Source organism: Panthera pardus, unplaced genomic scaffold (assembly GCF_024362965.1).
Source record: "Panthera pardus isolate Hobbes unplaced genomic scaffold, ASM2436296v1 HiC_scaffold_25, whole genome shotgun sequence".
Lineage (NCBI taxonomy): Eukaryota > Metazoa > Chordata > Mammalia > Carnivora > Felidae > Panthera > Panthera pardus.
Genome location: NW_026526821.1, coordinates 57,488,617 through 57,514,237, shown reverse-complemented (window position 1 = coordinate 57,514,237; position 25,621 = coordinate 57,488,617). Strand labels below are relative to the sequence as shown.

The 25,621-nt window shown below is 39.8% G+C and overlaps 1 protein-coding gene and 1 pseudogene across 9 annotated transcripts in view; both read left to right on the top strand.

Annotated features, from left to right (window-relative positions):
- IL1R1 (interleukin 1 receptor type 1) overlaps positions 1-17,446 on the top strand; it is a 78,523-nt gene extending 61,077 nt beyond the window's left edge. For 4 of the 9 annotated variants that reach the window (XM_019428535.2, XM_019428534.2, XM_019428536.2 and 1 more), the window contains 8 exons: positions 3-192; positions 1,218-1,386; positions 3,358-3,423; positions 8,940-9,057; positions 9,820-9,971; positions 12,440-12,583; positions 13,367-13,534; positions 14,062-17,446. In XM_019428535.2, coding sequence (XP_019284080.1) covers positions 3-192; positions 1,218-1,386; positions 3,358-3,423; positions 8,940-9,057; positions 9,820-9,971; positions 12,440-12,583; positions 13,367-13,534; positions 14,062-14,480 — 1,426 coding nt within the window. In that variant the 3' untranslated portion in view covers positions 14,481-17,446. Of the gene's footprint in view, positions 1-2; positions 193-1,217; positions 1,387-3,357; positions 3,424-5,805; positions 8,614-8,939; positions 9,058-9,819; positions 9,972-10,113; positions 10,184-12,439; positions 12,584-13,366; positions 13,535-14,061 lie in introns of those variants that run through there. The other 5 variants (XM_019428538.2, XM_019428537.2, XM_053890511.1 and 2 more) reach the window with 3 other exon arrangements.
- Positions 3,430-5,799, top strand: LOC109254566 (small ubiquitin-related modifier 1-like; annotated as a pseudogene).
- Positions 17,447-25,621: the final 8,175 nt, after the last annotated feature.

Below are 25,621 nucleotides of genomic sequence, written 5' to 3'. Positions count from 1 at the left end.
AGAAATTCAACTTACTGCCTCAAAATTAAAATAGCTATTAAGTTTGTGCAGCATGAACCTAACTTGTGTTACAATGCAGAAGCTATATTTACACAGAAACTACCCATTGCAAGAGATGGACAACTTGTGTGTCCTTATTTGGATTTTTTTAGAGACGAAAAACATGAGTTACCCAAAATACAGTGGCATAAGGTAATTTTATATTACATATGGTATTTTACTTTTCTGTCAGATAAAATCAGTTTTCTGTCTTGGACCATAGGGTGAATCTGCAGAGGACTTTTTCATGTGACATGTTGTTTGCTTTTGTGTGTGAAACCTATTAGAAATTTTTAAAAAAGTTGTAAGACTACATACATTTAATTTGCAGCTTAATAAAAATCTTACTTTCTCTTAATTTTATTTGATTTAATAAGATTGAGAAAAGTATAGTAGAAATAAAAGATATTTAAAGATAAGACTGATTATAAATTTAAGGTTTTTAAGAGATCCCTATTTATCATAAAACATATGTATTTTTGCCTTATTAAAAATATTAAGTGATCCTGAAATAACTTAGTGGTTTCTGTGACTATCTTGAAAGTGGATTGGCTAGCACTCCATGGAACACATCACGTTTTTTGGTACTTTTGCTCTACCTAGTTGGTTGGAGCTTATGTGGGGAATCATCTTATAGGGGTGAAGAAATACAAAATAAATAATGTCAATGAAGAAAGGAAGTACAGCATTACTAAGAAAATATGGTGTTAGCATTCTTTCCTCAAACATGTTTTTCTTGCAAATAAATTTGTCTTCACTTGTCTTCAAAGTGCAAGGCTCATAGGCATAAACATTTAATATCCTGGAAATGTAATTGTGAGTATTGCCAAAAACATACTATATTAAAACTTGTACGTAAGGAACATGGTCATATATGTATTCATACATGTGCTCAGCTTGTGATCATGTGCCTGGCGCAAAACAGAAGAGAAATAAATAGGCATGTGAGATTATTTTTGTAAATTCTCCTGAGGTTTTCAATTCACATATGTATGAATATATATGAACATAAATATGCATGTATACATATGTGTGTGCGTGTGTATACACATACATACACATAAATAGACACATTTGTAAAACATTTACCAATGTGAAAAAACAGAGTTTCTTTTGCTGGTAGGCAGGGGGAATTCATTAATTGGTTTTCAATACTCCCTTCCTCTCCCTCTGTCTAGGATTGCAAACCTCTACTACTTGACAATGTGAACTTTACTGGACTGACAAATAGACTCATCATGACGAATGTGACTGCAGCACATAAGGGGAACTATACTTGTCAAGCATCCTATACATACTTGGGAAAGCAGTATCGTATTACCCGGGTTATAGAACTTCTCACTCTAGGTGAGTCATAGCTCCAGTCCTAGGAGTTTGAACCTGGGAAGGCCCAGAAATCATGATTCTAGTATTCCCTTCGTTGTTAATGGAAGAGCTAAACCCAAGAGCAGCTTGGCGACTTGCCAAATGTCACATGGCTGTTAGTTGAGTCTTTGTTGCTAATACTGCGTCTGTATTTTGCATTCCTGCCTCAGATGCAGGGCTAATTCGACCAACAGTTAAGAGCTGTTTTCCAATGGAAGCAAGAGGCTTGTTCTTTGGCATGGCTAAAGATGGTTCTTCCAGAGAGCTCTGGAGTTCCCTGTGGCTGGTGTATGAGGAAGAGTAGTTCCAAGGTCTTTCGCTTGGGGAGTCTGAGTGTGTAGCAGTGAGGGTTGTTGGTGTAATGGGGTGGACGCTGATGGGCTTTGGAACACGTTGCACTCCCAGAGCATGCTCTACCTCTTGTTAGTTTCTTGTTAGCTTGCCTGACCTCTCTAAGCCTGTTTCCTCCTCTGTAATGGGATACAACCTTCCAAGACTGTTGGGGAGATCAACAATCAGGTATGCTCATCGTGTGGTCATGTGCCTGGTGCAGAACAGAGGAGAAGTAAAAAGGTGTATGATGATTTTTCTAGTAAATCTTCTCGAGGCTTTCAATTCTCTATTAACTATGTTTCCCCTAGAAGCTATTTTACAAGAAAATGCACTCCTACATTACCTGGGGATGGGCAGAATGTTCAACCTTTCTATGTCAGATTTCGTAAACTTTCAGTAATAGAAGAGTTACTTTAACCAGGACTTTAAAAGTTAAAGGAGTCTTATTAGTAATTATGCTGGGACAAGAGGAAAAAATGGGGACTATCTCAGGTAATTCCAAAATATGATCACCCTACCTATAGCTAGGTGTTCTCAATCATCTAATAATTTATATTTTTTAAACGTTAATTTTATTGAATCAAAATTAATTCCTTGCCCACATCCTACAAGCACCAGTGCATTATAATTTCCAGCAGTCTTTATATCACTACCATCCTGAGATTTTAGCAGCTTCTCTCTGGCCGTTGTGTAGCTCTGGCTTGTCTTTCTTGACATACGGCAACCAGAGCGGCAGACAAAATTTTAGAGAGAACTAGGGAATTTTTTAGATAGGTCAAATATGTTTCAAATACCCTCTGTCTCATTTTCTGATCCCTTCTATAGAAATAATATACTTCATCAGAGATGAGGTCATATTTTGTTTTCATAAAGGCAGATTCAAAAATATTAATTGAGCATCTACTCTATGCCAGGCACACTATTCTAGGTATACGTCAGGGGACAAAAGAGACAATATCCTGCTCTGATGGAGTTTGCTTTGTTGTTGTTGTTGTTGTTTTTGTTTTTTTGCCTTTTGTGTTTTGTTTTGTTTTGACTGTGGTGGAATCCTGGCCATTCCAGCTCATAGTTTCTCAGGCTTGGCTACAGATCAACCTTTGAAGTCTGTCTTCTTGTAAATAAAACTCAGATGGATTTCTGGAACTCCTTAATACTTTTCCACCCTTTTTAATAAATGATGCCAAATTTCTTGGCACTCCACTCATGGGTCATTACTAAAATTACGAAATACAAGCAGGTCTAGCACTGGACGGTCCTTCTGGTTAATAATGCTTCATCCACAGAAGTACCTTGCCACGGCTACTCGCTTTTCCTGATTTGCTTTAGGAAGAGGCACTTGTCTGGAGTCCTGGTGATCTGTGTGTTTGTAGCACCAAACTTGATGGACTCAGCAGGGCCCGGGCTTTCTGGCAGGCGTTCATGGTTTTGCCGTGGCCTCTGTGGTGGCCTCCTTCTTTCACTTCTTGCCCTCTCTCTCCTGCCATATATGCGCTGGGCTCTCAGGGGAATATCTGGCCAGACTCCATGTGATATATTTTGGTATATTTTGCTAACTGTTGTCATCCGCTGAGATTCTGCTCTGTAAGAGACTAAGAACCCCTGCTGATGTTTGTCTTTCAGAGGAAGACAAGCCTGTGAAGCCTATAATTGTGAGTCCAACTAATGAGACAATAGAAGCAAGTCTGGGTAAGTGGGCTCCAATCAGAATATGCTAAAATCATTATTTTGAACTCAAGATTAAGATAAACTCTGCCTTCACTACACATAACCTAAATCATTTACTGAATACACCTACCATTAGTGGGAAAGTGGCACAGATTATGTCTTTAAATGTTTCTTTGGATTTCCTGCCTCTCAGGACAAAAATCTAGCCTTGTCTGATTTGTCCACCCCCACTCTCCTGTGGATACTTATTACCCATGGAAATATTAGCCAGAGGCCAAGTTCAAAAGGACTAGAAATGAGAAGTGTAATTTATCTGACTGGTACAGGATGGATTTCTTATGACCAGAGCTAAGTTTTCAGGCAGAAGAATAAGATAAGAGACCAAAAAGGATAAGTTTTTTTTTCTAGGATGACCATCAAGTCAGTGAAAATTTTTTATTTCAGGAACAAAGACATAATCCTATAAGCATCCAGACCTAAACTATACAATGCGATAGCCACCAGCGATATGTGACTATGTACATGTAAATTTAAATTAAGTAAATTAGTTAATTTAGTTCAATTAAAAATTAGTTCTTCAGTCGTGGTAGCCATATTTCAAGGGCTTAATAACCATATGTGACAAGTGATTACCGCATTAGCCCAAATATAGAACATTTCGGCTGTCACTGAAAATTTTATGGAAAACCACTGGCCCAAACATAAAAACAGATTTTTATATCAGAGGATCAAACACCAGGCTGCATGAAGACCGTGAATAGTTGTACAGAGATTAGAGGTAAAAGTTTGGGACCAGTGGATGCTGTATGTGTCCAAGCAGTTTATTAATGGTGGGAGGTAATATAAAGGCATTCACAGATATAAAAAAACAAAGTTGTGAAAACTCACAATTACATATAAGCCAATATAGAATCTAGAGCAGTATTCTAGTAATCTAGAGCAATGCTTTTTTGTTTCTCCTCATTACTGCTCCCCTGTAGAGCCTAAAAAGGCACTCACCCTACCCCCACCCTATCTTCTTCCCTTCTTCAGTTTTCTAATGCTACAGATATATTGTATATCTATTGATGTACCGTGCACTTTGCAGGGTCACAAACCATTGCAATATCTAAGGATTTTCTTGCCCAAGATCCACTTTTTGCCCTGGTGGCCATAGCCTCTGTTAAGAATTCTTGTTCTAGATGTGTACACTTTAGAGCTCTATAGTTTAGGTGACATTGATCTCCAAATCTAAAAATAGCTTCATATTCAGAAACATATTTTAATATATCATATGTTATTATATTTTAATGTATCATGTTGGTCCGATGCACCCATCACCCTGTCCTATGATTACCCTGTAGGTCTAACAGGCATTTGATAAGATTCAATACAAATTACCAGTAAAATAACTTAGGAACTGAGGGATACTTCCTTAACTTAATAAATAACATCAGTTCAAACCAATAGTCACTAACATTCTTCATGGTGAGCCACTGTTGTGTTAGACCTTCTACAGGTATAGACCCCCTCACTGAAGTCAAGAGCAAGACAAAGATGCCCACATAACCAGCATTACTTAACATATTTCAGAAGTGCCACCGATACAACCATAAGTAAAGGAACCAAGTCATGCTTACTGTAAGGGAGAAAATGACTTTATTATTAAAATTAGAATTAGTATATTACTAATTGGCCAGATATAAAATTAATATTCTAGGTATAGCAGAAGTCCCTCCAGCTGTGGTGGTGTACTGTGGGGAAGAGATAGATTTGTGAATCCCAGAGCGAAGGCCTACTTCTCCGAGGCCACTGCTGTGAGGAGGAGACCCTGGGTGAAGCCATCATCACCATGTCTGACCAGGAGTCAAAGCCTGCAAGTGGGGACTTGCGGGATAAGAAGGAAAGAGCATACATTAAACTCAGAGTCGTTGGCCAGGATCGCAGTGAGATTCACTTTGAAATGAAGAGGACAGACAACGTGTCTCAAGAAACGCTAAGAACCATACTGTCAAAGACTGGGAGTTCCAGTGAATTCACTCAGGCCTCTCTTCAAAGGTCAGAGAATTGCTGATAATCACAGTCGGAAGGAGTTGGGAATGGAGGAAGAAGAAGTGATGGAGGTTTATCAGGATATCGGGAGCAAATAGGGTCCTTCAGCAGTTTAGATATTCTTTTTATCTTTCCTTCTTTCCCGTCAGTCCCTTTTTACTTTTAAAAACAGTTCTTTTGTGGCGTTCAAGGTGGAACTGAAGACTGTCACCTCACCTCGTTAAAACCTCTGGTAATTTGAGTTCTGGTGGCCATTAGTCATTATCATTTGTTTTCATGGTGCTGATTTTTAGTAATCGAGCCTCAGTCTCCTTCCTTTGCCCTCTCCTTTTTATAAATTACGTGTGTGCACAGAGGGGCCATCTTTTCCAGGACCATGCTTCTTCAGGCTTGTGGTGAATAAGACCGACGTGAGTGTTCATACTGGCTTTCCAGTTGGCCCTGAAGCTCCAGCACGTGATTGTTTCCCTCCTGACTTGTGGCTTTCAGTGGGAGATGGAAGTTTCTCAGAGAACTGAGCTGTGGCAAAATGGCCTTTCCTTAATTTAAAGCTGCTTTTAAAATCAGGGGGTCTGACCCCAAAGAAGAGGAGTAGCAGGTTGGAGTCGAGGTGGCATTGAGATGGTGAGAATAGTGACTGACTCCAAAGATGGTGTCACTGAAGAGAAAGCATTTTAAGATTAAAGAAAAATCTTGTCAGAAGATCCCCGAAAAGTTCTGCTTTTCATAAGCAGTCAGTAAAGTTATTCATACACAAGTGTATACCACAGAACACTGCACTTTTTAATTGTATTTGTACTTTTTGGCCTGGGGATACGGGTTTTAAATGGACATTGTCTATAACAACTTCATTAAAATACATAAAATGCTTGTAACAAAATCAATATTCTAAAAATGGTGAACTTGTTTGGCAGTAACCAACTAGAAAACATAATGGGGAGAGAGATCCTGTCTGCAACATGTCATAGAGATGTCTATAGTTTCTTGGCAAAATCTTTTAAAAATAAATAGGATTTAGAGGGGAGAAAAAAATTCTGACATATAAATATCAGGAAAACTGAGATTTAAAGCATGCATATTGACAAGGAGTGGGAGCTATGTTGTTTCCAGTGGGGATAAAATTGGTATTTAGAGGAAAAAAATCTCAATCAACAGATATACTGTATATCTGTGGTATTAAAAATTCATGGGGAGGCAGTCAATTAGGGTAAAAATGTCTAAAAAGACTCAAAAGGGAGCAATAATGGAAACAGTCTTGAGAAACACCAATTTAAGGAAAACTTTAATAGAAATGTATGTTTTTCCTGTATGGAAAACTAGAGATTGTAAAGATATCAACTCTTAAAATTGTAGTTTTATTTTTTTTTTAAATTTTGTAAGTGGTTATTTATTTTTGAGAGAGAGAGGGACACATACAGTGTGAGCATGGGAGGGGCAGAGAGAGAGGGAGACAGAGAATCTGAAGCAGGCTCCAGGCTCTGAGCTGTCAGCACAGAGCCCCATGTAGGGCTCGAACCCAGAGCTGTGAGATCATGACCTGAGTTGAAGGTGGATGCTTATCCAACTGGGCCACCCAGGCTCCCCTAAAATTACAGTTTTAATGGAATTCTGACAAAAATATGAATGGGCTCAAAAGTTTGCAAGTGATTCTTAAATTCACCCAGAATATTAAAATGATGAGATTTTTAAAATAGTATTGACAAGAAGAGCTCTAAATAATACCAATGTTTACCCTAAAACTATAGTAATTAAGATTGTGGTACCCTTGACATCAGTATACACATTTAGCTCAACCAAGAAAGTCCCAAATAATTTATTTTATGACAAAAGTGGCATTACAAATTATTATCCAATAAGGGGTTCTGAAATTATAAATGAGCTATTTGGATAAAAACATGAAGTTAAATCTCTCCCTCACACCGTACCCAATTACATTCTAGACAGAGTAAAGAACTAAAACAGTCAGAACAATGAAAACATTATATACCTCAATGAAAATGTACTTGGGTATTTTCCTGATTTGGTGGTAAAGCTTTTAGAAAAAATTGTGAAAACATATAAAACAGAAATTTGACCAAAAAAGGGGAGGGAGGGAGGGAGAGAGAGAGAGAGAGAGAGAGAGAGAGAGAGAGAAATATCAAAGAATTTCCATAGACAGAAATAAAACAAAAGCAACGAACTCTGAGAGTTATTTGGAATAGTTTTCATGTATGATAAAACGTTAATATCCTCAGTGAATAAAGAGCTCCCATACAGCAGTGGAGTTAATATGAGAAGCAATTAAATAATGGACAGTAAGCATAACAAACAGTTCTTAAAAACAAACTGATACTGAACTTATAAAAGATGTCCATTCACCATGATTTCAAGAAATGCAGAAACATTTTTGTTTTTTTTTTAAAGTTTCTTTCTTTATTATTTTGAGAGAGAGAGAGAGAGAGAGAGAGAGAGAGAGAGAGAGAGAGAGAGAGGCAGGGAAGGGCAGAGAGAAAGAATCCCAAGCAGGCTCCACACTGTCTGTGCAGAGCCTGATGTGGGGCTCAACTCACAAAGCGTGAGGTCATGGCCTGAGCCAACATGAAGAGTCAGACGCTTAACTGTCTGAGCCACCTAGGTATCCCAAGAAATTCACACAAAAATTTAAATGGCGTTTTGAATTCTCTCATTGGACAATGACTAAGCAAATATATTTGGAATCTGAGGGCTTGGGGGTGAGATAGCATTCACATACCCTGCTGGACAAAGTGTAGATATGTACAGTCTCATTTGGAAGAGGGAGGATGAGTTTTTAAACATGTTTATCTCTTAATTCTACTTCCAGATTCAAAGTAATACTTCAGGATATGTACAATATTGATGCACAAGGGTGTTCATTAGAATATTAATCCTAATAATGAAAAATTAGAAGCAAATTGTGTTTAGCAATAGAAAAGCCATTAATCATAGTAGATCTGTATTACAGAATACTAAGCAGCCATGAAATGGCCTCTTTTGGAAGGCTGATCATGTGAGCTGAAGTTCCCAGTATACAATATTTATAAATGGTAGACAATAATGTTTCATTTAAAAAATTTCACGTATACACAAAGAATGAGATACATGAAGTTACTAATCACGATTCTCTCCAAGTGGCAGGTTTAAGGGCAATTTTTCTTTCTGTTTGTACTTTTATTTATTTATTTATTTATTTTTAACGTTTTTATTTATTTTTGAGACAGAGAGAGACAGAGCATGAATGGGGGAGGGGCAGAGAGAGAGGGAGACACAGAATCGGAAGCAGGCTCCAGGCTCTGAGCCATCAGCCCAGAGCCTGACGCGGGGCTCGAACTCACAGACTGTGAGATCGTGACCTGAGCCGAAGTTGGACGCTTAACCGACTGAGCCACCCAGGCGCCCCTCTGTTTGTACTTTTCTATAATTTAAAATTTTTAATCAATAGCCATTTACTAATCTAGATAGATCAGATAAAAATCAATAGCTCTGATTAAAAATACATTGCTTTGCAGGATCCAGGCTACAGTTGATCTGCAATGTCAGTGGCCAGTTGAGTGACTTTGTCTACTGGAAGTGGAATGGGTCATTAATTGATGAAGACGACCCAGTGTTGGTGGAGGATTATTTGCCGTAAGTATGCTAAAAGCCTATCGTGCAACTGAGAAGTTTTGGTATTACACTTCATATCATGCTTTATACAACCTTGATGGTTTCATTGAATAGCAAGAGTTAGTTGGCAGTTGACTGGCCCTTGACCCTTTGCTGCCCATATTGAGTTTTGCTGAGCTAAACAGGATTTATAAGAACTTACACACTTAAGGTAAAAATACATGTCCTCGTGGTGTAAATTCCGAACCACTTGGAAGGCTTTCTCTTGACCATAGGTAGATGTGTTACAGAATTCTAATGAAGCAACTTTCCTGAATTACCCTTCATGATATTCTGGTTTTTTAAAAGCAGTTTAGGAAAGACTCATTAGGTAGGCCAAGAGCCTGGCACTCTACCTCTCAAGTCTCTAGTGGCTTTCTGATTCCTCTCTAGGGATCAGCTCCTGACTCCTTAACATTCTCCTTGGTCATCTGTCCCAATCTCCTGTTTCGTGTGTTCTTCTCAGTGCCCCATGGTGACTAGCATGTGCGTCCATTTTTTTCTTCTTGGAAGCTGATAATTTTAACATGATCTCTGCTACTGAATCTTTCACTGACTGTGGTCTTTGGGCTATAAAATCTCAGATCAGTGTTGCCAACAGCCTGATTATTATCCCTGTGCTTAGGGCTGGTGATAACTTCTGCTGTAATTCATGTGGCAAATAAAGAGATAAACCATGTGTATATGTCTCAGTTGTAGTAGTTTTACTCAAACAACTTCATGTATTCTCTTTCTTTTGAACAGAGTGGAAAATCCTTCAACCAAAAGAAAGAACACAATCATCACAGTACTTAATATTTCAGAAGTGGAAAGTAGATTTTATCTATATCCATTTACCTGTGTAGCCAAGAATACAGATGGTATAAATTCAGCATATATCCAATTGATACATCCAGGTAAACAACAAAATATTTGAAATGAAGTTTTGGTTTCCTGTTGCAAGATTCCATGACTTTGAGATTTGCAATGCTATTTCCTCTGCTTAGAAGCTCTTGGATTCCTCTTAACCTGGCAAATTTCTATTCTTTCACTTGTCAGCTGAACTACCTCTAGGAAGCTTTCTGTCTTGCTGCCTGCTCTTAACAAGCTCTCTGCCCAAAGAGACGAGGTTAGTGTCTCTGTTACATACTTCAGAGAACCCTATGTCCCTGTCACAGTATCTGTCATACTTAGTTTTCTTTCCTTGACTTAAATTGTGTGATGGTGCTGACCATTTATCTTACCATTCATTCTATATCCAGAGCTAGTAGTGACTTAAATCTGGCATATCATAGGTATCTGATGAATATTTTTAGGTAAATGACAGAATAATGGATGAACAGGGGAAGCCTAAATATCCACTTTCCAGAAAGGAAGTCAGAAATCACTAGTTCTCTTCAACTGTGTAATCAAACACAGTACTGAAAATCTTTGTGCAATATTTTGGTTGTTTGTAGTTGAATTAAAAATAGGGTATTTATAAATGTGTACATGGAGGAAAATTTAAAAACCTATAGACAAATTATTAGAATTAGTAAATGAATTTAGCAAGATCACTGGTCTTTCCGTCTATATGTAAACATATGCATATATGTGCATATATATGGTATTTCTATGTATGTCTATAAATACCAACAACAAACAAACTAAATTTAGAAGATTACATTTACAATAGTTTCAACAATTATCAAATACTGAGGAATAAGTCTAGCAAAGTCTGTTCAAAAGTGTGATACAAACTAAAAAAGAAACAAAACATTATTGAGATAAATTAGAGAAGACCTAAGGTTATACAATGTTCATAGATTGTAAGACTCAGTATTATAAAGATATCAGTTCTCCCCAAATGAATCTATGGATTCAAAAAAATTCCAATCCAAATTTCAACAGTATTTGTGCAAGTGTGGGTATGTGTTCGGGTGGGTGTGTTGTTGTGGGCAGTTTTATTCTAAAAGTCACATGGAGGGGCGCCTGGGTGGCTCAGTTGGTTAAGCGGCCAACTTCAGCTCGGGCCATGATCTCGCGGTCCGTGGGTTCTAGCGCCGCTTCGGGCTCTGTGCTGACAGCTCAGAGCCTGGAGCCTGCTTCAGATTCTGTGTCTCCCTCTCTCTGACCCTCCCCTGTTCATGCTCTGTCTCTCCCTGTCTCAAAAATAAATAAATGTTAAAAAAAAAAATTAAAAAAAATAAAAAATAAAAAATAAAAGTCACATGGAAATGCAACAGAACAAGAATAATCAAGGTGGCCTTGAATAAAAACAAGAAATCTGGAAGATTTACACTACAGGTATCATGATCTTGTGTGAAGCTACACTAATTAAGGCTGTAAATGTGAACTGTTCATTGGGCCAACTGGATATTGGTCTGGAAAATGTGCAATCCTGATTTCTGTTTCATACCTGAATCAGCTACGGATGGATCAAAGACCCAAACTGGGAAAATAGAGTGATGTAACTGTTAGATTTCTCTTTTCCGCATGGCCCCTGACATTTAGAAGCCACTGTCTTCTTTCTTCTCTACACCGCACCCCATTACCCCTCCTTCACCTTACTTCTCTGTCCCTCCTCCACTGTAATCTTTGGATGAATAATTAGAGAGTGAAGCTGAGAGAGTGTGGAAGAGTGAAACATACTGTATGGCATCCCTAAGCCCTTTCTTTCCTTACCCCCAAACTTCAGCTTTCCCCAGCTAACTCTTGCACCTCCAGAAACTTTTGTAGGCTTTTGTGTGACTTTGACTTGTTTTACTCTGAAGTGCTCTATCCTATGGTCTTTGGCATTTTTTTCTGTGTTATTGTATACAGTGCACCCTTGAACAACATGGGAATTAGGAGCACCAACACCCCCATTCCCAGTCAAAAATTTGAGTATAAATTTGACTTCCCCAAACTTAACTACTAATAGTCTACTGTTGACCGGAAACGTGATGGATAACATGAACCGTTGATTAACACATACTTTGTATGTTGTATGTATTACATACTGTATTCTTATAGTAAAGTAAGCTAGGAAAAAGAAAGTGCTATTAAGAAAATCATAAGGAAAATACATTTACAGTATGGTATTGTAAAAAAAAAAAAAACAAAATGCATATAAATGGACTCACACAGTTCAAACCTGTATTGTTCAAGGGTCAACTGTATTATAAGATTTAGGTGGAAATTTAATACAATGCATCTCAGTTTTATACAGTATCAATTCTAGACGGCTTTGTACATTAGTATGCATTACTAAGTTGTGATAATGAATAGGTTAATATTACCTGGGATTTGGGATTGCAGGCCAATCCCAAAAATGGTTTCTCTGGGATGATGATATTTAATTTGGTATGCTCAAGTTTTTAATTCTTTTGATTCTAATATATTTTTTCCCTCTTTTCTGCCTTAGTCCCTGATTTCAAGAAGCACACAATTGGTGTGTTTGTCATGTTAACTCTAGTAATTACATGCTCTGTTTTCATCTACAAAATCTTCAAGGTTGACATTGTGCTTTGGTACAGGGATTCTTGCTATGATTTTCTCCCTCCAAAAGGTACAACTTTGTATTCTATGCAATATTTCCTTGTTGGAGATAAGGGGTAGTCAAGCGATGTAGAAGATGGCTGAGAGGGTGTTTACTTAAATTTTAAAATGAAATGTGGCATATGCAAGAATAGTAGCTATTCGTGTACATAATTATAGTTTTGGAACTGAATAGACTAAATAGCATTGTTTTCCAGGTTACTGCTTTAGTGTTCATAATGGTGGGGTAGACAGGCATTGAGAGCATCTGTTTGTAAATCCAATATGCATTGTTGAGGGCCTGCTCCATGCTGGTTAGGACATAGATGACCCCATGATCTGTCTTCAAAAGAAAGAAAGAAATATTTTCATGTGTCAGGGAACCTCTCGCTTTCTCTTTTGTTTAAATCTTGCAAAAAAAAAAAAAAAAAAAAACAAAAAAAAAACAACCCAAGACTGCAATAATACATAAAAGGAAGAATGATAGAATTCAGGGCCAAGACACTGGGGAAGAAGATAAGACCAGTGAGGTAAGGATAGTTCCCAGACCAAGAGATAGACAATCTCTGCACCTGAGGTGGCCATTCAATAACATAAGAACACCTTCATAGTGTAAAGCACAATAAATAGAAACTTGTCGATGAACACTTTAAAAAGTTGTTGTACTTTGGCATTGCTGCTTCGTTCATACCATCCCCCACACAAAATTAATAATTCATTCCAAAATGCATGTTTGGGGTATTGACTTTACCAAATCTTTTGGTCCAGATAGATTGGATCCAAATCCATCTAAATATTGTACTTTCCCCTCTAGCTTCAGATGGAAAGACCTATGATGCATATATACTATATCCAAAGACCCTTGGGGAAGGGTCCACCTCGAACTCAGATATCTTTGTGTTTAAAGTCTTGCCTGAGGTCTTGGAAAAACAGTGTGGATATAAGCTGTTCATTTATGGAAGGGACGCCTATGTTGGGGAAGGTATGTGTGTCACGGAAAAAAAACCAGTCTGGTTGTAAAAATAATTGCTAAAGCTAGGTTTCATCTTTTTAGAAGAACTGTGGCATAGGTGTATATATTTGGAAGTTTTAAGAACGCCTCAGTGGTTGGTAGTGATGATTTCTGCATCTATTAACTGCAAAAAGTACTTACTTTTCTTGTATTTTGTTGGCACAAGAATTGACGAAGTTTTATTTAGTTTTGGAAAACTTCAGAACTAGTTAGATCCACTGGTTACTTTACAACTGAGACAGTAAAATAAGAGTGGAATAGATCAAATGGTTTAAGGCTTTAAAGTTTATACCAGGAGTATTCTGAGTTCTAAGTGAAATATTCAGCTTTTGTGGGCCAGGTGTTAAGCTGGTCTATAAAATCAGAAGCTTCTTCAATCTTAATTAGGATGAGAAAAAAAACATTGTACAACATAGGGGATGGGGGTCTGGTCTTGGTTTGGGAGAGAATGATATAAATTGAAATTTTACTTACTCTGCTGGGCTTCCTGTTTTCAGACATTGTTGATGTCACTAATGAAAACATAAAGAAAAGCAGAAGACTGATCATCGTTTTGGTCCCAGAGGCATCAGGATTGGGCTGGCTGGAGAATTCATCTGAAGAGCAGATAGCAATGTACAATGCTTTCATTCAGGATGGGATTAAAGTTGTCCTGCTTGAACTGGAGACGATCCAAGACTATGAGAAAATGCCAGAAACCATTAAATTCATTAAGCAGAAACATGGGGCCATACGCTGGTCAGGGGACTTTAGAGAGGACGTGCAGTCTGCAAAGACAAGGTTCTGGAAGAATGTTAGGTACCACATGCCTGTCCAGCGGCAGCCACCTTCATCCAAACACCAGTTACTGTCCTTGGCCATGAGACCAGACTCGAAGAAAAAGCTTCAGAGGGAGGTGCATGTGCCTCTCGGGTAGCAGGGAGAAGCTTGGCCAAGAGTTCCTTGGGTGACTCCTGTCTTCTGGCATTGCAGGCCAGGCTGTGCCCTCACTGACTGTACAGTCATAAAATGCACGTGTAGAGTCTCTTATCCTTGAGGTCACCTGGAATCGGATTGCTCAGGGAGCAGGATGTGGTGACAATAGCAGGTCAGGGCAATTCAGAGCTGAGAGCTTGGCAGTCCCTTTTAAAAGGCAACAAATGCCCTGTCCAAATGTTTGAACTGCTGAGAACAGGCACCAGGACAGCAAATGAGAGGAAAGAACAATCAGGAAATATTTATCATCTATAAATGTTTTTATGGAGCTGTCCACAGTCCAAGGAGGGCGGCTATGACCCAGCCCCCGGGGATAGCATGGTCACTGGCCCCCCCAGAGACTTTCCTTGGCAGTGCTGCAGGCAAAGTGAGACTGGTATTTCACAGAGGAGGGAAGAAGTATGCTTGGAGAACTTTCCATTTGCTTCGCACTTTCCCTACCCATCAACAGCCAGCAGTCTGTTTCCAGAGACTGAATTTCATTTCACAGCCCTTTAAAATTCTCATTTCAGTGAAAAAAGGATTGCATGTTTTTGAAATCACCTTAGCTTTCTGCTGGAGAGAGGGCATTTCAAAAGCAGGAGTAGCAGAGAATAGATCCACTCTGGACACCTTCCCCCCTGGAGTGACCCTTCTGTAGCACCTTCCTCTTGTGCATTCCACTTGACTCATCATGTCTTTGGAAGGACAGCTTCCCAATCCCTTCCTCCCCCCTCTCTGTCACACACCTGGTCCACGGATTACCCTTCCTTCATAAAATGCTGCTCCAAGCTCCTCCTGTTCCTACTGAAAACACCTCTCCCGGTTTTGGACCTAAAGCCCAATTACGCATTTGCATTTCACCACTGCTGCCCCCAAACCCCCAGTCTGTCCGCACAGCTGTGCCTCTCACTGTCCAGCTCTGTGAACTCCCAGGTCGGCCTTTGCGCACTTCCACACCTGCCCTAGTGTTCCTTCATCTCTGCTTCTCCTTCCAGTCTCCTCCGACCAGAATGTCTTCTGGAATTTTCTCCAACCCCCCAGAGTTGTATGAAATTCAAAATTTACCCCAACTCTGTTTCTCTAAGAGACTTCCCCAAGAAACTGCCCTGAGACACCTGCTCTCTGCTCTCAGTCTGATAGCACTTAGTCTGCTGGCCGTCACTTTATGAGAAGGTGGTTCTGTGTCCCAACTAGAGAGACCCTGCTCTCTGCAGGAGGGGCTGTCTCTTGTAGTCTGTGGTGGCTTCACCAGTAATTAGCACATGTGACATAGATTTGTGTGGGGTTTTCTTGTTGAAAACTGTCCACAGATTCTCATATTTAAGTTTTACAATCATCCTAATTTTATAGAGAAAAGAAGTGACCTATTTTTTGTTTTGTTTTGTTTTGTTTTTGTTTGTTTTTTGTTTTTTAAATCACGCTTAGTGCTGTCAGACGTAGGGCTTCTGGCTCCGTCGCTGGCTTCTTAGTGCAGTGTCCTGAACGCTTGACTTCAGGTCATTGAGTGTCCCCTTCGCCCCTACCCTGGCACTTTTGTGAGAAGAAATGACTGTTTTCTGAGATGGTGGCTGAGTCTAGAGATGCTGTCTTTAAGAAACTAAATTCTAAACTTTTGAGTGTTGGAATTTACAAAAATTGTTTCGAGTTTACGGAAAACATTTCTGCTGTCATATAGTCTTTCCCAAAAGGTAGATATTTCTTAGTGAATTAAAAATGAAAGCAAGTTGCTGTTTTGGTCTAGGACACGGTTTTTTAAAACGTGATGATAGTCCTTAGAGAAACCCTGGAAAACTGCAAAGCCAAGTTCATGTGCCATTTGCTGAGGGGCACGGGCGCCATTTTTAGAAGTTGCGTGAACATGGACAGGCCCTATGTTTTTTTTATTTTTTATGCTTAATGCTATGGGTGAACACAGTCTTATATAGCATATTTTTTCCCCCTGAAAGCAGTTAGAGCCAGACAGAAACAGAGTTGAATGCTTTGCCTCTTCTCTTTCTACCTGCTTTTTCTTAGATCCAATCTGACAGCATTGCGTAATAGTGCTGTTTTGAGACTGTTGTTGTTGTTGTTGTTGTTTTTAAAAAACTGCCTTATCTTTATTTGCCAGCATATACACGAACTGTAGCCAGAAGTCTGTGGGGCTCGGGTGGGGGGGCTGTTATGCCCCCAAAAGGCCTATCAGATGCTTAAAAATTATGTTGCTGATCATTTTTAGTCCATCATCTGTAAAATATACTTGCTATGTAGTGTCACGAAAGCCAATTCCAAACATTAGACTTAGCAGCAAAGTTGGCCAGAAAGTGAGGAGTGGGGAGAACTACCAAGAATTACCAGTGGCATTTGCACCTGGAATTTCTGGAGGGACAAGAATCAGGGGATGTGCCCTGGGACCAGGAGGAGCCCCAACAGGAAAGTGCATGTCGCCTGTCACTCCCAGTCCTTCCAGGGGGGATTCCGGGGGAAGGCGCTACACTCCTAGTTCCCTGGGAACTTCCTTTGTTTTATTGTTTTCCCTGAAAACCTCTTTTAAGCTCTTCCTTTCAGGCCTTTCCCATTAATTAGATTTTACTGCATTATCTGATGGTAATTTTTTTTTGTTTGTGTGAGTGTTTAAAGGAGAGTTTGCCATAAAGCATTTCGCTTCCAGTTGTCAAAAACTGGCTTAGCAGAATTTATATCTTCCTTCTTCCACCTCCCTTTGTTTATTTGCAATAACAGAAAAGGTAGTGAGCCATTTTTCTCAGTGGTATTTTTGATAAATTATATTTTTATTGGTTAATGATGAAGGGTTTTTAAAAACTTGTTTGTACAATTCTAAGCAGATACCAAGTATTTTTATATAGTAAAACACCAGATTCATGTACAGCATGTATCACTGATCGATGGACTGTACTTGTTTTCCAATAAAATTGGTAAAAGCTGGTATTGAGAATCCTCATTGAAATCTGTTTCCATGCCGTCCCTGCCCTGGGCTTGCTGGGTCACACTCCCAGGTCTGATGTAGGGTGAGGACACCTTCTGTCTGGGGAATTCAGGGTCCACGAGCCAGCCAATGAGCTCTGGATCCCATCTCTCGCCTCAACTCTACTCCAATTGTTTGCTTGCTTCTAAAATGGATTAAAATGTGAGTTTTATTACTGTTAACACTTTATGAGTCCAAAAAAGACAAGGGCAACATCTGTATGGACTGTTTCACATTTTGCAAAAGGTTTCGTTGATTTCCTCCTTTGACCCAGGAGGTGAACACAATTGGCCGACGTGTCCACAATGCAAGCTCACCGTGCTCACAAACTCTAAAGATCAGAGAGCCCTCTGCATGGTCGGTGCTGTTCTGTTCTCGCTTCAGAGAGATTCTCAGCAAGCAGGCAGGCTCTGGTGGCACCTGGGGAGCCGGCGGGGGGAGGCAGGTCAGCCTGGGGTCTGAGGACCCATCTTACATCCTGCCTCGGACTCGCTGTGCAAATTCGGACAAACTATTTGAGCCCCAGTTTCCTCACCTATAAAATGGGTATAATATCTAATTCACTGAGTTGTGTAAGGATTAGAAAGATGAAGTATATTCTGACAGGCAAAGTGCCGAGTGTGCAGCGGGCCCTCAGAAAATGGGAGTTTGCTTAGCAGTCATTCTGTGAATACACCTGGTTACCTCACGTCATATGGGAATCTGCAAATAGAGTGGAGAGAGAAGAGTAATAACCCAGAAGTGGCAACTGACACCAAGGAGGAAGTAAAGCAATCAGAAAAATAAAGTACAAGTGGCCAGATGGAGGTGCGTGACACCGAGGCCAGGAGCCCCGCTCCCCTCAGCCATGGCATCTCTGTATCACCGAGGGGTGGGGACCGGTGTTCGTCCAAGCTGACCGTCTGCTGACAGTGGGCTTTAATGGATGTCTAATGTCTAAAGAAAGGGAGTCAGGGGTGCCGGGGTAGCTCGGTCGGTTGAGCATCTGACTCTTAATTTTGGCTCAGGTCGTGATCTCACAGTTCTTGAGTTCAAGCCCCGTGTTGGGCTCTGCGCTGACAGCATGGAAGCTTCTTGGGATTCTCTCTCTCTCTCTCTCTCTCTCTCTCTCTCTCTCTCTCTCCTTCCCTCCCTCCCCCTCTAACCCCCTGCCCCATGCTCTCTCTCAAATAAAAAACATTATTTTTATTTAAAAATTTTTTAAAAAGTAAAGGGATTTAACACATTCCTGAAGGATTTTTCAATAAAAATGAAAAAAAAAATGCAAGAACTTCAGAAAACTTCAGGATCAGCTATCCAGAAAACTTGCTTATGCAGAATTTCTCACTGGAAAAATTCAGAAGGCTTCTTAGCATATTTTGGTTATTTTACCAGTTAATGTATTTTTTTTTTATTTTTTTATTTTTTTTTAACTTTTTTTTTTTTTTTTTTAATTTATTTTTGAGACAGGGAGAGACAGAGCATGAACAGGGGAGGGTCAGAGAGAGGGAGACACAGAATCTGAAACAGACTCCAGGCTCTGAGCTGTCAGCACAGAGCCCGACGCGGGGCTTGAACTCACGGACCGCGAGATCATGACCTGAGCCGAAGTCAGTTGCTTAACCGACTGAGCCACCCAGGTGCCCCACCAGTTAATGTATTTTTTAGCAAACAACACAAAGTCAAGGCTAACAACCATTCAAAAAAATCATTTAGAAGTGTTTTGTTTTTGTTTTTGTTTTTTTGGTCATGAGGATTTTTATTCTCTTTACTAAATAACTTCCTTAGAATAGGGTTTTTGTTTTTCTGTTTTCTGGGTGTTTTTGTTTGGTTGGGGTTTTTGTTTTTGTTTTTGTTTTGTTTTGTTTTGTTTTTGTCTCTAGACATGTTTCTCAGTAAGGGTGCCATCTGGTGGAAAAAACATGAATATAAATTCCTGCACTGTCGCAGTTTTGAAACTAGAGCAAAGCACTTCGTTGTTTTGTGCCTCCTGTTTGCTCATTTGTGAACTAGGACAACCTAGGAAACCTGTGTTTCAAGGTTTTTATACGTGGAAAGACCCTGTCTGGTGTCTGAGAAAGAATCCCAAGATACATTTTTTTAAAAATTTTGCCTTTTGTTCAATACATATAAAACAAACTTAGTTTTAATTTTTTGGATTTTTTATTTCAGAGAGTGGGGGGCAGAGAGCACATGGGGGGAGAGAAAGAATCTCAGGCAGGCTCTACACTCAGCATGGAACGCAAGCTAGGGCTTGATCCACAACACTGGGATCATGACCTGAGCTGCAATCAAGAGACAGGTACTGAGCCACCCAGGCGCCCCCCAATTCATTTAGCCACAACATAGCTTTTTCAGATTATGAAGTTTGGGTATGGAGGGAGAGGAGGGCATATTATCTTGGTGTTAACTTCTAAAAATGATAATAACTTTTACTTAATCCAGTTTTAGCAAGTCAGGATCTGACTATTTTTAATGTACACTTGACCCTGGGACAACACAGGTTTGAACTGCTCATGGTTCCAGGGTCACCTGTAGTAGGTTTCCCAAATATTAATTGGGGGACTTATAAGTATCATATGGTTATAAAATCAGATCTCCTCAAGCTAGTTTGTCAGAGGAAAATCTTTTCACCTTTGAGATGAGAATCTGTTAGTGTGGTAAGTTGGGCTTGATGTGAAAGTCACAGAGGGGGTAGCAGGTGGGAAGAGAATGTTCTGGAGTTGGAATGGGGAAAGTTGTTCCTTTTTTACTTTTTTAGATGCACAAATGGATCAGGACAGTAGTCAAAATTCATAAAATACGAAAAATAGATTACACATAAAAATGTACATGGGGAGACAGGTGGGAGGGACCTCTTTTTGGTATGCCAACATTTATTTTACAACCAAAATATGACTTTGTGTGTGTGTGTGTGTGTGTGTGTGTTTATGCAAATATTAATTTTATGCAAATATTAGTTTTAGGGAGGAGAATTACAGGAAATAGAAGACACTATTTAAAGTGACTATTAGCCTTTCAAAACAAAAACATCCTCATCTAAACACATGTTGGTCAGGTTTTGGCTGATTAAAGTACATAAACCCTGTGTGTTCACCTTAAATCTGCAGCCCAAATATTAACACTGTAGTCAGGAACATGTGTAGTTGTTAGACCAGTTGAGCCTGTCCCACTTGAATCTAGCCCCACAGGATACTGTTGAGACTCCTCCAGGCTTGTGCTGGGAGTTGGGAGATTAATTTGCTCACAGTGAAAGTCAGCGAAACTTGTTTTTCTCAGAACCTTTGACCTGGAAGTGATCCCAAGTGTAGCTTAGTTCATACTTCTGGGTCTGAGGTGAGCTGCAGGAATACCATTTCTCAAGGTTCCCTGGTTTTCCTTTCACTAAATATATCCTGAGAGAGAGAGAGACTCCTGGGACTTCTTTAGTGAGAGGGGATTGCATGTTTAACATCTTCCGTGGGAACCCCCTTCTGCTTCGCCCAAGTGGTTAATCCTTCCTGGCTGCCACTCCTGTTTCTCTCCTCTGCCATCTTACGTCACTCATCCTGCTTAGCCTGAGACACATTCAGCTGCTCGGTCGCCTTCACAGCTGTGCACAGTGGCCATCCGTTTGGACACTACTGTTAAAAGGAAATGTACAATTCTGCCTTCTTCTGAGTTTTTATTTCTAAAACCTGGACCCCACGTCCTCCCTTATATTCTCAAATATAGGGGAGATATTTTTGCTCTCAAGTTTACTTTTGGATTATTTAAAAGTGTTAATGATGTGCCTCATGTTATGCCAGACACTGGGAAAATTCTAAAGTCAGAAAACACTTAAACCTTGACACAGAGAATAGTGTGAAAGGAGAAAGCACTTCGGGAAATGAATTCGTATGGTAGAGGGTCTTAAATCCCTGACTAAAATATCTGCCTTTTTTGATTCGGAGTTGGTATAAGGGAGCTATTGGAGATTTTGGATGGGAGAACATAAGGCATAAATAAAGTTGGCCGGGGGTGGGCATAATGATGCAGGGGAATTAGGGAGTAAAAGTTTAGGGAGGCTGTTGGCAAGTGGGGACAGTAATGCCTCTATGAGTTGATTGTATGAGAACCATTTTTCTTAAATGAGTTTAAAAAAAAACCAACCTTTTTGTATTATGGAAACAGTATTGGTTTGAGAGAATGCAGAAATTTCTAAACAATACAAGTAAGAAAAATTCACCCATTATCTTACAAACTTAAAAATTATTACTAACATTTTATTGTCTTTCTATTGATAAAGCTGGGATCATATAATATGAGCAGTTTAACACCCTTACTTAGTAAAAACATTTGCCTATATTACTATTATTGGAAATGTGATTTCTGAGTGATGATTAAGCCTATCAGGTGAATGGTCTGTAATTTAGCTTTTCTGCTTTGATTGGATATTCCTTGATCTACTCCAGTAGCCTCCTACCTGGGGCCACGTTTCTCTACTTGCTACCTGATTCCTCATAACCAATTTTTCATGCTGTATCGAGAGTAAATTGCCTTTGATTTTATCTATTTATTTATAAATTTTTTTTACATTTATTTATTTTTGAGAGACAGAGAGAGACAGAGTGGGAGCAGGGGAGGGGCAGAGAGAGAGAGAGAGACACAGAATCTGAAGTAGACCCCAGCCTCCGAGCTGTCAGCACAGAGCCTGATGCGGGGCTCGAACCCACGAACTGTGAGATCATGACCTGAGCCGAAGTCGGACGCTCAACCGACTGAACCACCCAGGCACCCCTGATTTTTTTTTTTTTTAACTGAAGTATAACCTACATCTGGAAAGGAACACATACAGAAACAGGTCCATGAAGTTTCACAGACACGTTTTGTCCATACTGCCAGCATCTGAATCAAGAAAGGAAGGTGATCAGCATGGGAGCATCCCTGTTATGTGTCCCCCAAGATACTGACAGCCCCTGGCCCAATGGAAACCGCCATTCTGACTTTTGACAGCAGAGATTAATTTTTCCTGTTTTTGAAATTTTGAAATTTATGTAAATGGAATCAAGTAGTATGATGTCTGTTTTAAAATCTATTTTCTTTTGCTTGACGTTATATGGATGTGAGACTCATTTGTGAGATCTGTCCATATTGTTGCCTACACTTGGGCGTGGTTTTTATTCATGGCTCTATGGGATCCCATCGCATGAAATCAACCATACCTGTTTTATCTATGTGATTGTTGATGGGCATTTGGGTAATTTCTAGTTTTTTACAGTTATAAACACTACTGCTGTGAATATTCTAGCAAATGTCTCTTTTGTGAACATATGCATACATTTCTACTTGGTGTATCCCTCAGAGTGGATTTGCTGAGTTAGCTTCCGAAGATACTACCAAATAGTTTTCCTACGTGGTCGTGCCAATTTGTGTTCCCACTAACAGTATATGATAGCTCCATTTGTCCCGCATCCTTCTCAACACTTAGTATTAACAGTTTTTATAATTTTAGCCATTTTTATGAGTTTTTAATGCTCAATGTGACATTTAAAAATGCAAATAAGGTTATATTTCTTTTCTGCTTTAAATCTTCGAATAGCTTTTCATTTTACCTAGAATCAAATCCAACCTTCTTTTTATTGCCTATGGGCCCCTTCAGTGGTCTAGCTCCAGCCTACTCTGTGACTTCTTTTATCCAGCATTTCTGCTTATTCACTCTGTTCAATTCACACTGGCCTGGCTTCCTTTATGCTATTTTGAAACATGCAAACTCTCTCCTCCTTCAGAAATTTTGTACTAGCTCTTCCTTCTAGAAGGAGAACTCTTTCCTCAGATATCTATGAATGCTCAGTGAATGAGTGAATGAAGGGATCACCGAGCCTGGGGGAGGGGCAGGCCTAGCACCTCAGGAAACCCAAGCTGCTGCTTTTTCCCTCTCTGGAAGCTCATTTCATTCCAGCAACAAAAGCCTGGCACAGAATTGCTGCTGTACATTTCAAGTCTCCCAGAGACTACAAACGTGAGAGCTGAAGAACCTGAAAGGCATGAAGATCGCGGTAGAACTTCCACCCCCGCCCTCCCAACCCCAGCCTAATCCTGCATTTCAGAGCATTTGACCATTACATGTGAACATATCTCTGCTTCATCCTCACTGGGGAACTTGACGTGCAGGTTGGGTTCAGTGGGAAATCATCGGATATTTAGCTAGAACAAATAAAAGCCACTGTGTATTGTATAAAACACACATTCGTGTATATGAATACACATCACAACCTCGTCTAAGGAGCAAATAGACTGAAGGTAAAAGTCAACCCGGCTGAACTCAGTGATGCCTCCATTACAAAGATTGCTGTTTTACACCTGCTCTCAGAATGATGTAAAGGATCTGTGGAGAAATGGTTTCACTTCATAAAAATAAATTAATGAATAAATAAACCATTAGAAAGAGGCCATTAACCATGGCTTGTGCCCAATGACATTAACTTCTAAGAATCTTGCCATTGCAAAAATATCTGCAATTAGGGAAGACTGACAAGGAGGAGTCAGTGGGAGAGTGAGAATAAACTCCAGGCTCATCAAGTATCTCTTGCTGTCGGGCACCCTGCAAGGAGCGTTTCACAAATGCTACCTCTGAAAAGTGGGTCTAATCATCCCTCTGTCATACATAAGGGCTGTTGCTAGGGTTTGAACTCCCTGGCAGGGAGAGGACAGTGAGGTACCTCTATGCCTCCCTTTGAAAGCAGCTACATGAGACATCAGAGGCAGAATTTAATGAGTTCTCTGTAGATCAATAAAACGAAGGCAAATAACCAGGTGGGTAAAAGGGCAAAGCATGTGAGAAAACATTTCCCAGGGGACACATAAATGGCCAATGCACATAGGCAAAGATGTCCCATCTTACTAGGAATTTGAGAAATATAAAATAAAATCACAAGATAGCTTTTACATCACTAGACTTGCGATACTGGCAAAATGTAAAAGTCATTTTCATGTAAAAGACATTATCAAATATTGCCAAGAACGTGAAGCAATGCAAACCTTATGCTCTAAAGGGTGTCTAATGTGGAGAAAATGAGGGATTTTCTAATACAGTCACAGATGCATCTACCCAGTGATGCCTCAATTTCACTCACTAGACAACCTCTCAAAAAAAAGCCACACAAGAGAACATTACAGAAATGTCCACCACAGCACTATTTTTAAGAGCAAATATAAATTGGAAACAACCTGTATGTCTAAAGGAGAGGGATACATAAATTGGAGTACAGTCGAACAATGGAATATCATACAGTAGTGACCTTGAATGATCTAGAACTAGAACTACACTCTTCAAAATGTTTGCATTTATGTTGCTTAAGGAACACACACACACACACACACACGCACACATACCGGAATGATAAGCACTAAACAGGATAGTGTGTTTGGGGGTGGTGGTGTGGGGGGAAGGTATACAGAAACTTGGTCATTGTGATTTCTGAGTCTGGGTCTTGCTTCCATGACTTATGATTTGTTTTGAATTCGTTAGCTGTTAACCATTGCATGTTGCACCTGTAAAAGGAGAATTTTTAATGTGAAAATCAGAGAAGATGAATAAAGTGACTGAACTCAGGAAGTTCCCGCACAAAACAGCAATTTTCTCAGGGCCATCCTAAAGCAAGCCTGAGCTGAGCCACAGAGAAGCTCCATAACTACATTGTTTGAATTCCTACCTCCCCTTTTCTCATTAGCAAACAATGCTCTCCGGTTTCTCCAATCTTTCAAGGTAATTAAGGGCCTGCCCTAGATGTTTTGGCTTTCTGTTGTTTTTAATTGCAACGTTTACATCCTCCTTAAAAACATTTCCATCCTCCTGATAGGTTCTGCCTTCAGAGCCACGTGGTTCCCCCTCCACCTATCAGGAAACACAGGCCTAGAAACCATCCTCGAAAGTGTAAAGTGGCCCATCCAGAGCCTCACCAGAAAAAGGAAATACCAGAAATGTCCCTTCAAGGCACTGCAGGGGTGGGGGTGGGGGGGCTGGGAAGGCACGTTGGAACTTCTAAGCTTTGGGGCAACTATACTGATTGGATTTGGCACTCGTGACTACTGTCCAGCTATAAAAAAAGTAAGATACGACACAAACTTTTTTATAAGGCAGAAGCCGAACAAGACAATGAGAGTTAGGAAAAAAATGGAAATAACTTTTAACACTGCTT